Source organism: Cibotium barometz, chromosome 29 (assembly GCF_041138505.1).
Source record: "Cibotium barometz isolate CiBa-2024 chromosome 29, ASM4113850v1, whole genome shotgun sequence".
In the NCBI taxonomy this organism is placed as follows: Eukaryota; Viridiplantae; Streptophyta; class Polypodiopsida; order Cyatheales; family Cibotiaceae; genus Cibotium; species Cibotium barometz.
The window spans coordinates 22,086,056-22,100,634 of record NC_141074.1 but is presented as its reverse complement, the minus strand read 5'-3'; the positions used below and the strand labels follow the sequence as shown (position 1 = coordinate 22,100,634).

The following is a 14,579-nucleotide window of genomic DNA, read 5'->3' as shown; positions in this document are numbered from 1 at the left end:
AACGTTTCACCCCTCGACAAGTGCTTACTGAAACGTTGGAGCAAAACGGATATATATATATATATATATATATAGAGAGAGAGAGAGAGAGAGAGAGAGAGAGAGACTTAAAACTGAGCACATGAAATGGCATTTCAAGGTTTCACGAAACGCGAAACGTGTTGTGTTTCATGGTTTCAAGGCTATTTCATGGTAACCATGTGCCCAACCCAGTACAAGGCCTAGTTTCCATTCAACACATGAGATGCACATATTCTAACATGTTGGAGAACAAGCCTTATCCAAGCACAAAAGGATAAAGGTGTGTGAACAACCTCTAAAAAGGGCTACATGTGTATGCGTGTGTGAACCCACTCTTAGAGTGGGTCACTAAAATATCTAGATATTATACCTGTAATGACCTACCCAATGATGTCATGCAAGAGAGGCTCTAAGCCTATAAAAGCATTGTACTTGATTGAAGTAATACAAGTCACATCATTAGTCGTGCAATTTCTCTCTCTCAGCATTGTCTTTCTCTAACTCTCTCTGTCCCCCTTACTTCTCTCTGTTCATCAAATACCATAGCCATGTTTCTGTTTGATCCACCATAGCCTCCACTTCAATGTTTTTCAATATTTGGTATCAGAGCTAGGCGATTGTCAGAAGTTTCACCTCCTTCCTTAACTCAACGCTCACCTTCAACTACCCGCAGCTACTCCGTGGTCGCCTCTACCTCCGCAAACAATGGTAATTATACTCCAATACTAGCACCAACTCAAGAACCTCACGTAGACCCTTTGTTCATCGCATGTGCATCACTCTCTGCCCCAGAATGAAGATGCAGCTTAGAAAGCATGGAAGCTTAGAGATCAAAGAGCCTTTGGCCTCATAGGCCTTGGCCTCTCTAATAATTTATAAACCATGTTGTAGATCTCCCAACCTTCAAAGAAGCCTATGAAAATTGGTCTTATGATACAACCACATGAGAACTTTAATGTTCATGTGAACAGTATGAAGTCCTTAATGAACCAGCTTGTAAATCTAAAGATATAAGTTGAAGATAATGTGGCCCTTGCACTACTCATCATAAAATCCATGCCGGAAGAGCTTTACGAGAACCTCATCACCACACTAAAGACCTTGCCAAATCTTACCTTGGAAGGGTCATAGCCTTCTTCAAGGAAGAAGAAAGAAAGATTAAGAACAATGCAGAGAGAGACAGCTTTTTCTCACAAAGAAGAACTTCAAAAATATAAAGTGTTCCCTTTGTGGAAGGAACAATCATGTAGAGAAGGACTGCCATTCAAAGAAGCCTTGCAGACATTGTGGGAAAAACAACCACAATGAGAAGAATTACTTTCACAAGAAAGCGAAGGCCAATGTCACACAAGAAGAAGAAGAAACTTACAAAGAAGATGCAAACTTTCCAATGTATAAAGACTCGTGGGTCCTTTTAAAGGTCTACTATATGGAAGGTGGCTTGACTACAATGTACTCTACTCCAGAGTCCAAGGACAAAACCAAACACAACTTCTAGTGAAACTATGTCATAGACATTGATTTATCTAAATGAAGTGTACTATGATAACACTTGAGGGCGAGTGTTCGAGAACAAGTCTTATCCAAGTACAAAAGGATACAGGTGTGTAAACAACCTGTAAAAAGGATACAGGTGTGTAAACAACCTCTAAAAAGGGCTACATATGCATTGTGTATGAACCCACTCTTATAGTGGTTCACTAAAATATCTAGATATTATACCTATAATGACACAAGCAATGATGTCACACGGGAGAGGTTATAAGCCTATTAAAGCATTGTACTTGATTGAAGTAATACAAGTCACATCATTGAGTCGTGCAATTTATCTCTCTCACCATTGTTTTTCTCTAACTCTCTCTCTCTGCCCCTTACTTCTCTATGTTCATCAAATGCCATAGCCATGTTTCTATTTGATCCACCATAGCCTCCACTTCAATGTTTTTCAACATGGTGGCTCCTAATACAACTCTCAACAAGTACAAAACCCAGATACAAACATTCATGTGAACCTCGCACCCCAAGGTGTGGTGGGGCGTTTCTCTATCTTCAAAAGGTTGGGCTTCATGACTTACCGTCCCCAAATCTTGCACATACTTTTAATATGCGCCTGATGTCTTCTATTCCCTTTAATAAAATACTGCACATCCAAGGTTGGTAAATAGTTTGTATGTGCAGTCTTCAATATTCGTGAGAAAGAATCGCCCGAGGAGTCAGCCTATTGGATGTGGGTGTGGATGTTGCCATAGCAAGCCTGTGCCACGGGCAGGCATATCCCTTGAGCTTTATTTTTTCATGTGTGATAATCAGTCAAGGCTTTTCATTTCCGCGTTTCCTCTTTAAGATCCATCGACGGAAAGAATGTGTAGAAAAATGATTACGCGAGAGAGAGAGAGAGAGAGAATACCCGTGATTAGCACGTGCGAACCACAATGTTTGCAGTAGTAAACGTACAGATCAGACTCGGGGCCATCCGGTGCAGCATCCTCGCTGGAGTACGTGTGAGTCGTTCGCTTAGGCATTCTCACTTGCCTTCAATTCTCAAACTGATCCTCGCAAACATAAAATTGCAAAGTCTTGACCTTCAAAATATATATTTATGTTTAAACTTTAGAGAAATTTTTAAAACAATGGCCTTCTTTTGCAACCCATGACTTCTCTAGAAGGTTTGAAGGGCTTGGATGCCCTTTGAAAGGCTTCAAATTTCAGCACTGTCAATGTGGTGCTTGTGGTTTCACTTGGTACTTTCTCAATTCATATTATTACTATTATATTAGATATTAGAAGAGGGATGTGACTCTAGGCTTAGACTTACTTAATTGATGCAGTCACATGGTCACACTATAGTTTGAAAATAAGTATTGCTTGAATAACCTCATGTTTTCGAATTAGTTATTGTATCCAAATTCTCTTCCATAGTATCTCCCATCATTAGCCAATCGTATCTACTTTGTTATAAGGTGTGTAACTTTATGCATGATAAAGGCTTTGTTGCTTTGGCATTGTTCTTCAACATGTTGATGCATCTTAACTAATCGATCATTTATTTTTCATTGATTCTGGAATGAGAGTGTGTAAGAATATTTTTCCTTGTCCTGTAATGTGTTAAGACCTTAGATTTGTACATATCTTTTTTCGTATATGGAATAATGCAACAATGACAAACTAAAATCAAAATGATATCAAATAATAAATTATTTTGATTTGTTCTCCTTATGTTTCTTACTTTTACACAAATTGCATACTTGTCGTATTTGTGATGCCATGAGTAGCATCTTTCTTGAGATAGTTTCCATTTGTTTCGTGTGGCCTATGATAGCATTTGCAAGCCAATGAAAATGTCAACTTGTGATACCATGATCTGTACATAGCCTTACAACAGTGCCTTGAAATGGTGTAGTGTGATTGTTGCACTAGTTATTTTAATATTCATGTTAGTTCTTGTAAAATGATGCTCAAGCTCAAAACGTTAATCTCTTGAATTTGGCATGTAGAGCTAGAGTCTTTCATGTCATCACAACTAGAACTCCTAGAAGGAGTTCTAGTTGTGATGACAAATTTTGAATTTAAGCATTGTTACATAAACCCTAAAACAGAGAATATTAGGGCACCTCGAAATTGTACTTTGCTAAGAAGTGATCATGCTAAGGTGTACTTTTCTTCACTCCACATGGAGGGGTATGCACACACTTGGTGGTGACACTTGCTTTTAAAGGGAAATGAGATCACCACACTCTGGGTAGTATACACACACTTAGTGGTAACACTTACTTTTAAAGGTGAAATGAGATCACCACATGGGGTGCTTTTAAAGGTGAAATGCAAAATTCCTTCACTTCCAAGTTGAGAAATGACAAGTTGATTAGTGAATGGGATGACTTGGAACAACGCTTTGGCAAGGTTAAGGACTACACACAAAAGTTCTTGAAGCTCATTCTCCATGTGGAAGGATTTAGTCAAAAGTTCAAGATGCTAAGATACATCAAGGGTCTAAAGCAAAAATTAGGGCAAATATAAAAGTACAAAGGCCTTCTACTATCCATGAAGAAATTATGTATGCCAAGATTTATGAAGACAAATATGAATATAGAGGACCGGCAGAGTGGAGGTAAGCTTATTTAAATGCCTCAATATTTGGAAAGTTTGCAAGGGATGCCTCGTCAACTCCCACTATTCCTAGGTATCCTACCATTTATAGTGGTGGTTCTAGGCCAAATACACTAGATGAGGAGTTGCCTTTTGACCTTGGTGGTACATTACAAGAGACTTTAGAAGAGTATGATGATGAGATGACTATGTGTACTTTTGATCCAGCTAGCATGAAGCCTACCTTATGCCCCTTATCTCAACATTTTTATGCGGGATGCAAGGGTGCAAACACTTCGAGGTTCAAGGTCAATGTCAATGGTAGAGTGGCTCATGTTTTGGTGGATAGCAAAAATATGCACAGTTTTGTGAATAAGAAGTCATTATGCAGTCTCAAATTACAGCCCATATCTTTGGCAACTTTTTATGAAGTTCAAGTGGCAATTCTACAATGATGTGTCAAGATGTGAGTTTAGAGCTATCAAAAGAATACACATGCAAAGCTGATTTACTTGTTCTTGACATGGGACCCATCAACATCGTTCTTGGTTTTGTGATTGGCTCTCACATGTTGAATCCTTCACCTATGAAGCAAGGTTTTATACGGTTTATGCACGGTGAAACGTAGTGTCACATAATAAAAGTAACACTCAGGAAACGTTTTCACAAAATATGCGCATTTTTCCTTCATTTTATATGAAGCCAAAATTTTGATGAAAATGATATTACTTTAAAAAACATTATTATTGTTGGAGTGGAGATTGAAAATGATATTACTTTTAATAAAATTACACATTATTATTGTTGGAGTGGAGATCAAGGTAACAACACACACAGAGATGTAGTAAGCAAGGAGAGATACATAGAAGCATAACACTCAAAGTAGATTGATGAGAATAACTGAAGTACAAGTGAAGCGACGTAATAAGGTCACTTACACACACTCATAAGAGTGTGTACATACGCTTGAGGGAAAAAACCTCCCAAAGAGGAAAACCCCAACCCACTACACATCACTACCATATAAATTACTACAAATCCCCCATGTAGTGATGATGTGAACATGTACCTAGATCACATGGCTAATCAGTCCACAAATGGCAATAACAAAAGCTTTAACCTTCTCTCATGAGAGAGCCTTTGTGAACATATCTTCCACATTGTCGTGGAATGAAGGCTCTCTCATGAGAGAGCCTCCATGAACATATATGCCTTATTGTCATGTGTTGAGACATAAGCTAGTCTAATCTCTCCTATAATGAGTCTCTCCCTAACATAATGATAATTCACCTCAATGTGCTTTGTGCGAGAATGAAACATTGGGTTCCTCACCACAACAACGACTAATACACTATGGTTATTTTAGTAAAGATGGAGGTGGGGGACTGCTATCCAACGTTGTTGTTCCTCACCACAACAACGACTAATACACTATGGTTGTTTTAGTAAAGATGGAGGTGGGGGACTACTATCCAACATTAAGATCTACCAAAAGGCATCTTAGCCATACACACTGCATAGTTGTTTTTCTACCCTATACTCAGCTTCATAGCTCAAAGTGACTAGTGTTGCTACTTCTTGCTAAGCCATGATATACATGAATCACCAAGGTGAAAGTAAAAGCCACTAGTGAACACTCGTGTGTCATAACATCCTATCCAAATGAAATTACTAAGATCATATAGGTGAATATCAACCCCCTTAGTATAAAATATGCCTAGGATTTGAGTACCTTATAAGTAAATACTCGCTTAGTAGCCTGCCAATGCTTACTTCTCAGACTGTGCATAAACTTGCTCAATTTTGGGAGACCCCAAATAAAATGTTTAGCCTCCTATTACATAGATAGATGAGACACACAAATAGTTTTGCTCCGATAGAGTGATGAATCAAATCATTCACCTGCATCCTAGAGACTAAGCCTAGCACATATGTTTACTAGTGTGGAAATAGGCTTACAACTTCTCTGTATGTACTTTGACTATAACATCACAATACCATCATCATATGTTGCATAAATTGTATGCCCAAATATTAATGCAACAAGCCCAAATCTCTCATCTCAAATGACATGTAATTCAACCTTCAAGGTTGAAACCTTGTCCTCATGGGCCTGTGAGTGGCATGTCATCAACATATAAAATAATGACCAAATTACGATCATTAATCCTCTTTACATAGAGGGTACTTTCAATTGAACTGTTGTAAAAACCATTTGCAACCAAGTATGTGTTTATCTTCTCATACCATGCTTTGGGAGCCTGTTTAAGACCATATCTTAACTTACATACTTTAGACTCGTTTCCCTTTTGAACAAAACCATGAGGCTGAGATATGTAAACCTCCTCATGCAAATCACCATTCAAAAAGACAATCTTGATATCAAACTAATGTGCATTCTAACCATGAGGCTGAGATACATAAACTTCCTCATGCAAATCGTCATTAAAAATGGAAGCATTGATATCTAACTAATGTACACTCTAACCATGATGCATTGCCAATGCAATGATACACCTGATCATAGTAGTCATACGAGACATAGGTGCAAAGGTCTCATCATAATCTATGACTTTCTCATGAGCATAACCCTTTACAAGCCAACAAGCCTTGTCTTGTAGCTGTTAACACTACCATCAGCTTTATTCTTAAGCTTATAAACCTACTTCATACCAATGGCCATTTTGTCCATAAGGCAAATTTATCAAATACCAAGTGTCATTTTTTAGGATAGAGTCGTACTCATCCAGTATGGCCTACATCCATTTTCTTGTGCTTCTCTAGAGGAATTAGGTTCCTCTTCATTGTATATACTAGTAATGAGAGCGTGATCCACAAAAGAATAAAATTTATGGATGAGAACCTACACGTATCCTACTAGGTTAATAAATGAGAGTAGCTAATTTGCTATCTTGCAATGTCTACACCAACCATTTTGGCATACTCTTAAATGCTTGTATGGTCACCTTGTCCTCACCCCCATTGCATCATCCATAGTTGCCTCATCAATAGGCTAATCTATGGGTTGAAATTCAAGTTTATTTTTAGCCAGTATGGATTGATTCGTAGCACTTTGTTGAGCTTTCATTTGCTCCACATATGGTTGCCCATATTTTACAAATGTAGGAGTATATCAAAGATATCATGTAAGCATATATTTTGGAGTTTTTTTTTGCAGAAAAGCATGGGCTGAATTGAGTTCTCAATAAACACAACATCTTTACTCACCAAAATCCACTTTGTGGTTAGATGGTAGAGTCTATACCCTTTGCTTTTTGGGTTGTTGTTACTCAGGTACAAGAGCATAAGCAAGATGACCAAAAACACACAAATGAGTCATAGAGGGTTTCTTGCCATTTCAAGCTGCATAAAGAGTATATGTCTACAACGCCTGGGTGGGGCATCTATTTAGCACATAAGTGGCACACATGATTACCTACAACCAAAAAACGTCATGCAAATCCTAGCCTTTAACCATGTAGTGTGCCATCTTTATGAGAGATGCATTGAACTTTTATGCCCTTTTCAGCGATATATACATGAAACTCCTTTAACATACATCCCTCCCCCCCCTTGAGCTATATGAAGGGTGCCAACTTTACATATAAACACATTTTCAGCCAATAGAAACAAGATGTCTAAAACATGTAAAAACGTTTGAATGGATACATCTAGGTGTGCTCGGAGTAGTCATCAATAAAATTCACAAATTAGAGATTTTCCCCGATCAATGGTGTCCTCATAGGACTACATATAGCACTATGTATAATCTGTAATTTCTAGATAATCCTTACTGATCCATCTTTTAAGAATGATGCCTCTTGCATCTTGCCCAAAATGCACCCCTCACATGCATGTTTTACTCAAACTTTGGCAACTCTGACACCATCTATTGCCCTTTAAGATGTAACAAACAACCAAAATTTAAGTGACCAAAGCAGGCATGTCATAGCTCGATGTCACTCATAGCACATATGTCAGTAATTGAACAATGTGCCAATATCATAACATGCAATGTGCCATCCCCATAATAGATATGCATTGATGTTTTATGCCTCTTTTAATCATATATACATGAAACTCCTTTGACATATATTCCCCCCCTCGATCTGTATGAAGGGTGCCACCTTTACATGTAGACACATTTTTATGCATAGAAATAAAATGTCTAAAGTATGTAAAAACCTCAAACTCTCCTTTCAATGGAAACACCTAGGCGTGCCTAGAGTAGTCATTAATAAAAGTCACAAAGTAGAGATATCCCCTCAGAAATGGTGTCCTCACTTAGAGAGCTAAGGTGGGATGTCATCTTCCATGTACATGTAGATGCATCAGTCTATGTTATAAGATGCATATTGGCACAACTTGGCAAAAAGAACATGGATTTTCCTATTTGTTATGCTAGCAGAGAACTTAATGAGCCATAGAAGAATTTTATAACCACAGAGAGGGAGGGCCTAGCAATGGTCTATGCTATAAAGAAGTTATGCCATTATCTTTTAGTAAACAAGTTTAAATTTTTTGTAAACCATCAGGCTTTGCTTTACCTTGTAAACAACTTGTAAAACAAACCATGTGCCATAAGGTGAATTACAAGGTGGTTATTACTTCTTCTCTTGAATTTGATTTCAGGATGTTGATTTATAAGGGAACATCTCATGTTAGAGCTAATCACCTATTGATATTTTCTAATGGAGAGGGACCAATGAGGGTCAAGGATGATCTTACGGATGCGTCTCTATTTCAAATAAGCTTAGTGCCAAGGTGGAGTTACAAGATTTCTAATTACTTGAGCATTAGACTCCCCTTAGATAAGATCATGTCCTTAAGAATAAAATGCCAGTTGGTGAAGGCAGTAGGCATGTACCAACTCATTTCAGGACAACTCTACAAGAGAGGAGAAGATGACGTCTTAAGACTCTGCATATGCAAAGACATGAGTACATTGATATTCTTGAACAAGCTCATGGAGTCGCGATAGGAAACTTCAGGAAAGACATCGTAGTAAGAAAAGTCCTCTATTATGCAAGACTATGGTGGTGGCCAACACTCTTCGGTGATGCAATGAAATACATCAAATGTTACATGAGTGCCAATGCTTCAACAGCCCACAACAAAAGGATAGGATTCCACTATACATTTGATTGTTTTGTTAGACCTTTTACCAAATGGGGCATTGACTTTGTAGGACCGATCAGTCCAACCACTTAAAGTATTCAAGTGTGCAATACATTATCATATGACAACAACTGACTACGTGACAAAGTGGGTTGAGGTTAAGGCCACGGTAAAACATTGATATGGAAACCACCACCAAGTTCATTTGTGAGTACTCATCAGTAGATTTGGATGTCCTTTGGAGCCAATTAGTGACCAAGCGACTAACTTCTTACGTGATATGGTGAAGTTTATTTTAGAAGAATTGATGATGATGCACCACAATTCTTCCCCATATTATCCACAAACGAATTGACATATTGAAAGCACGAATACTATGCTTACAAAGATAAGTTGTGCAACCTAGTCTTTGGACTTGATGCTATACTCCCAGTTGAATTCATGATCCCAAACACTTGAGAGTAACAAAGTAAATCAAACTCGAGAGTAGTAAAGTAAATCAAATGGACAAGTAATGAGTTATTTGAATGACTCATAAAGCTCAAGAAACTAGATGAAAAAAGGCTACACTCAGTTGTGGTCATGAATACATAGAAAAGAGAAGGAAAAGATGGTTTGATGCCAATGTCAAAACCAAAAGGTTCAAGGAAGGGGGCCTAGTCCTACTCTACAACTGTAAGAAAAATAAAAGAAAACTAAAACTGAGAGGGATGGGACCTTTCAGGATCTATGAACTCATGACTCGAGGTGTAGCATGCCTAAAAACCCTTGATGGAGTCCAAAATGGAAGGATTTATCAATTGGAGTAAACTTAGAAAATACTATGGGCCCTATCTTACGAGCAACTTTAAGCCATTCACAAGGCTAAAGGAAAGAGAAAACAAGACACCGAGGTGAAGAGACAAGCCAAATGGAAAGCTAAAGCTCGGGATAAAAAAGAAAAGCAAAGGAGAGGTATTATGCTTATCCACATGGCGGAGATGCATAATGACCATGAGGAGGAAGAGGTTAAGCCCGCAAGGCTTTACCTAGACTTCCCCATAGATAATCAAACCATGGCCAAACTTGCTTTACTAGACATATGAGTAGGTAGAAATCTGATGTCATATGAGACTTGGGTCTTATTAGGAAAACCTGCCCTCAATTTGACAAAAGCTTCAATATATAAATAGTCTCATGCCTTTATAACGAATGTGAAGGGATGTTAAAGCTTAAGTTCCACATCAATTCCTACCCCAAGGAAGGTAGTTTTTATGTTATGACTATAGGAACTACGCTAGAAGAGATCATCATTGGAAGAGGATAGATTGCCAAACATGATTGCAACCATATATTGGACCGTGTGAGGATGGCCGCTATCAAGCTAGCACAACGGACAATGAATGTTCTTCTCGTTAAAGGAGAGCTAAGATAGATCTTTATCAAGATCCATAGGTAACTAACATTACTACAAGTTGGTCCCCTATCGAGCTGATAAGTGTGATCGTCTATAAACTCAAGGCCTCATCCCTTTAACCCTCACCAAACCCCTCAAGACCAAAATCCAAGGAGCCAAAAGCTCAAGCAAAGGAGGTGAAGCCTCATCAAAAACCAAGGAGGAACTACGAGAGAAACCAAAGGCGAGCAACTAATACTTCCAGTCCTTCTATCTCTATTTTTTAAAACCCCCAAAGAACCAATTGAAGTAAGTTTGGATACAAAAAGACACCAAAGAAGCCAACTCGTGAGCCTACCAAATAGCTAGAGCCCAAGATTAGAAGACCTAAACAAGTGTGGATCTTGAAGGAGAGTATCCCGATGCTGATTAAAGTTGAAGATAAGCTGGTGTGGATACCCAGGTCGAGAAGAAATAGAAAGCCATACTAGTAGCCCAAGGATACTACCAAGGGAGGAGCCAAATCTGGGTGCCAAGGATGCAGTCCACACAATGATGCAACCCTCCTAAAGTGAGAAAAGAAAATCATCATCATGCTCAAAGACCTTACAAAGTTACACAAATATAGGTGTGGAGGCCCAAAAGGCAAGATCTCATGACAATGGAATTATTGGGAGCCTAGAGAGCTCGACCATCCAAATAAATCACGGGTGGGGTTTAGGGGAGCCAAAATGACCAGGTACGAACTTAAGAGTGGCCGGACACTAGTGAGAATGGCCGGGCACATGTGAAGAGCTTACTAGCTAATAAAAGAGTGGATTCCAATCTTAGAAGGTGACCTAGTTTTGGCTATGGTTGGGAGAAGAACTAGGAGCTCTTAGCACTCTTATCTTGGGAAGGAAGTAGTGCAGCATAAGCTGTCCTTACACTGGTATTAGAGCTTGGATCCTTAAGCGCTGAACGCTATGAAATTGGGAAGGAGATCGCTAGCCTAACTGCCCATAAACCAATCGGATTCGCCATTGCCACCAATGTTGTTACCGTTGTAACAACAAACACCGGCAAGAAAGCCCAGAGCCGGCTCTATTTGAATCCGTGATCGCGTAGCTCATGAGCACAAGTAACGAGGCGCGCAATCACGCATAACAACTCTTTTAACATCTGTCAAACTAGGCACGTAGACACCCTAATTTTCAACGCCAACTATCATTGTTGGCAAGCAGGCAAGCTAGCCGACCTATATTGTCCATAGCTACCACCAAGGTGATTGGTCGGCACAATAGCTAGCACCGATATCATCAACAGCAGTCGACCAATAGCCAGCGGGAGCTAATACAACCCTCAGCCATCATTAGCGTGGGTTGATGCAACCCCCTGCCACTCACTAAACAGAAAACATGGAGTTGCCGGATTCAGAAAAAAATCGTGTTGCAGAGAGCACTGGAAATTCACTAAATCTCAGAGTTTAAAAAATAAAATAAAATCAAAGGTTATACCTTATTAAGGTTTAAACCTTTGTAACCAAGAGCTTATTCCCACGGAGGAATTACTCAAGTGGAATTTCGATCCCTTATACGACGATCGAGAGAACTTGGACTTGAAATTTGTAGGTCATGAGGAGTACGAATGTGTGCATACAGAAGGGGAAATAATTTAACAAGATAACAAGATAAGGGAATTCTTTCCTTGCAATCTTTTTCACATGCTTTTTCTTGAATAGCATCCAGTTGTGATGATCAGTTAAGAGCTTGTTTCTCCACGATTGCAAATCGTCGATTTTTGAAAAGCATGATTGTGTGTGAGATTTTCCTAACTAGAGTTGCTTGCATGTGAAGGTTTTAATGTGTGCACATAGGTATAACAAGTTCCGACTATGCTTAAGGACATGTTTGCATTGCTTTGCATATGTTTTTAGCCTATTTAGAAAGTTTTTGCTAGTTTGTATGCATGTTCACATATGAGAAAGCAATTAAGGTGTGTTTTATGCATATAAAGAGGTATTTTTATGTATGTAACATTCATCAATGTGATGCATGTAAAAGTTCTTTCTTGTATACTATCTTGGTCATACTGTATGATCAAAGAAGTGATGGCAAACATAAAGCTTCAAATTCATCTAAGCAACAAGTAGGTTTGAGTCAATTTTTCTCATATGAGAATTCAAAAGGGGCTCGTAAAGAGAATCTATGTTTTTGAAGTGCTCATATTAGGTCTTAGTATTTCTAAGCTTGTCGTCGACAGTACGGACAAGGATAAAGATAAAGGTAAGTAGCAATTTTGTTTTCCGGTTTGGATTAAAGTAGTTTACTTTTGGCTGAAGGCATTCATGAGTAGTCACATTATGTATGAATTCTTTATATGACCTGTTTGAGCATTTAGGACCAGCATTTTATAGTGCTCAATCTGTAAGCTATGCTTCGTTCACGGCTCTTTTTGTTTGATATGTTTCTATGTGTAAATTATTGTCTAACTTAGTTCAAAAGTCTTGAGTCTTGTACGGTTAGCCTAGCCTAGAGGCTAAGAATGAAAGGATTCTTCTTATAATCCAGAACAATTTGAGGGCATCCTCCCCACAACTTGTGTCTAAGGTAGAAACATCGAATGTTTCTCCTCGTGGGGAAGGGATGTCTAACGTTCCTTCTGCCCCTAGAGGCCAGGTGAATGTCAGTGGGTCTCTACCACCACCGTTCTTCTCTAAAGGATTTAAAGTCTCCCACCTTCAATGGGGAGAAGAAGGAAAGAAAAAAAAAAGATGTGGTGACTACCTTCTTGCAAAAGTGGTGGATGAGTCTCACGTAGTCTAAGACCCACCCCACGATTGGGCGGGTTTGAGAATCTATTAAAAAAGAAGTTCCTCCCAGAAAATGAGATGGAATAAAATTGGGATACATGGGATCATTGCGTAATCTCACTTTGACTCATTACATCGGCAACTTATTTGACGACACGGTCGACAAATGCAAGCGTGTAGTTGATGCACAAAAGTCGTCTATGATGGCATGCGGTCCTATGTTTCAAGGTCCCATAAAACAGCAAGGACCTATGCAAAAATAGCAATCAAGCTAAGAAAACTAAGGGACCCATGTGTTTCTTAAGGTCAAAGGACTATGAGAAAGAAAATCAAGAAAACCTAAGTTTCTATTGTGCATGGGCAAGGGACATAATAAATCCCACTACCTTAAGCTTGGTTTGTTGAGCATGGTAGAGGGTTCACAAACCAAAGAAAATGGAAAGGACAAGAAAGTTTATTTGTGTGTCCTATTAGTATGTTGTTTGTAAATCGTTTGATGTTATTTATAGCTAGTCCGAAGTGATGGGAAGGCATTTATTTTTTGACTCTATGGAATTCGAGTTATGGTACTTTCTAATTTTTTTACAGACTGCATCTTTTGGTGTCTATGAGTTCTAGGCTTTTTATTATTTATTGTCCTTTGATGCTTTTACTAAAGCAATGAAGTGATAAGATTAAGGTTATCTGTGAACATCAAAAGATTTCGGTTATATTTGGATCACCTCAACACAAAGAATTTCAGCATGTGGTTATATGTATTTATGAAGCTTTCATTCTTGCAGTTTGAGTGGGTTTCTTTCTTTTGGTTATTTAACTTTAATCGCATGTCCCTTTGGGATTCTATCTATTAATTTTTCAGAGGACATATTAACTTTAAGGGAAAGGGAAAGTCCCCAATATTACTGTTTCTAGAGCTTATGATAGCTTTTGCTATAGAATGATCAATCCAAGTTAAACCCTTGTGGTGGAAACGAATATGATTAATGATGGCATAGGAACTATTCTTTGTAAGATGGTAAACCTATTCCGTAAGAAGTTGGACAAGGTCCAAGAAAAGTACTTAGTATGAAAGAGAATTGTATGCTATGGTGCATACGTTAAGGCAACAGTGTCATTGGTATGGTACCTAGTTTGAAATAGCTTTTAGCCTTTTGAGTATCAAATGGCTGTCTAGATAAAGGAGTTGAA

The 14,579-nt window shown here is 38.5% G+C and overlaps 1 protein-coding gene across 3 annotated transcripts in view; it reads right to left on the bottom strand.

The window, feature by feature from the left end:
* The window catches only part of LOC147621961 (UPF0235 protein At5g63440), a 73,518-nt gene extending 70,910 nt beyond the window's left edge, over positions 1-2,608 (bottom strand). Inside the window, exon 1 of one of the 3 annotated variants that reach the window (XR_015269623.1) lies at positions 2,429-2,607. Coding sequence is in view for 2 of the 3 variants with exons in the window: in XM_086822985.1 (XP_086679111.1) it covers positions 2,429-2,543 (115 nt within the window). In the remaining variant the exon portion in view is untranslated. Of the gene's footprint in view, positions 1-2,428 lie in introns of all 3 variants that reach the window. The other 2 variants (XM_086822985.1, XM_086822986.1) reach the window with 2 other exon arrangements.
* Positions 2,609-14,579: the final 11,971 nt, after the last annotated feature.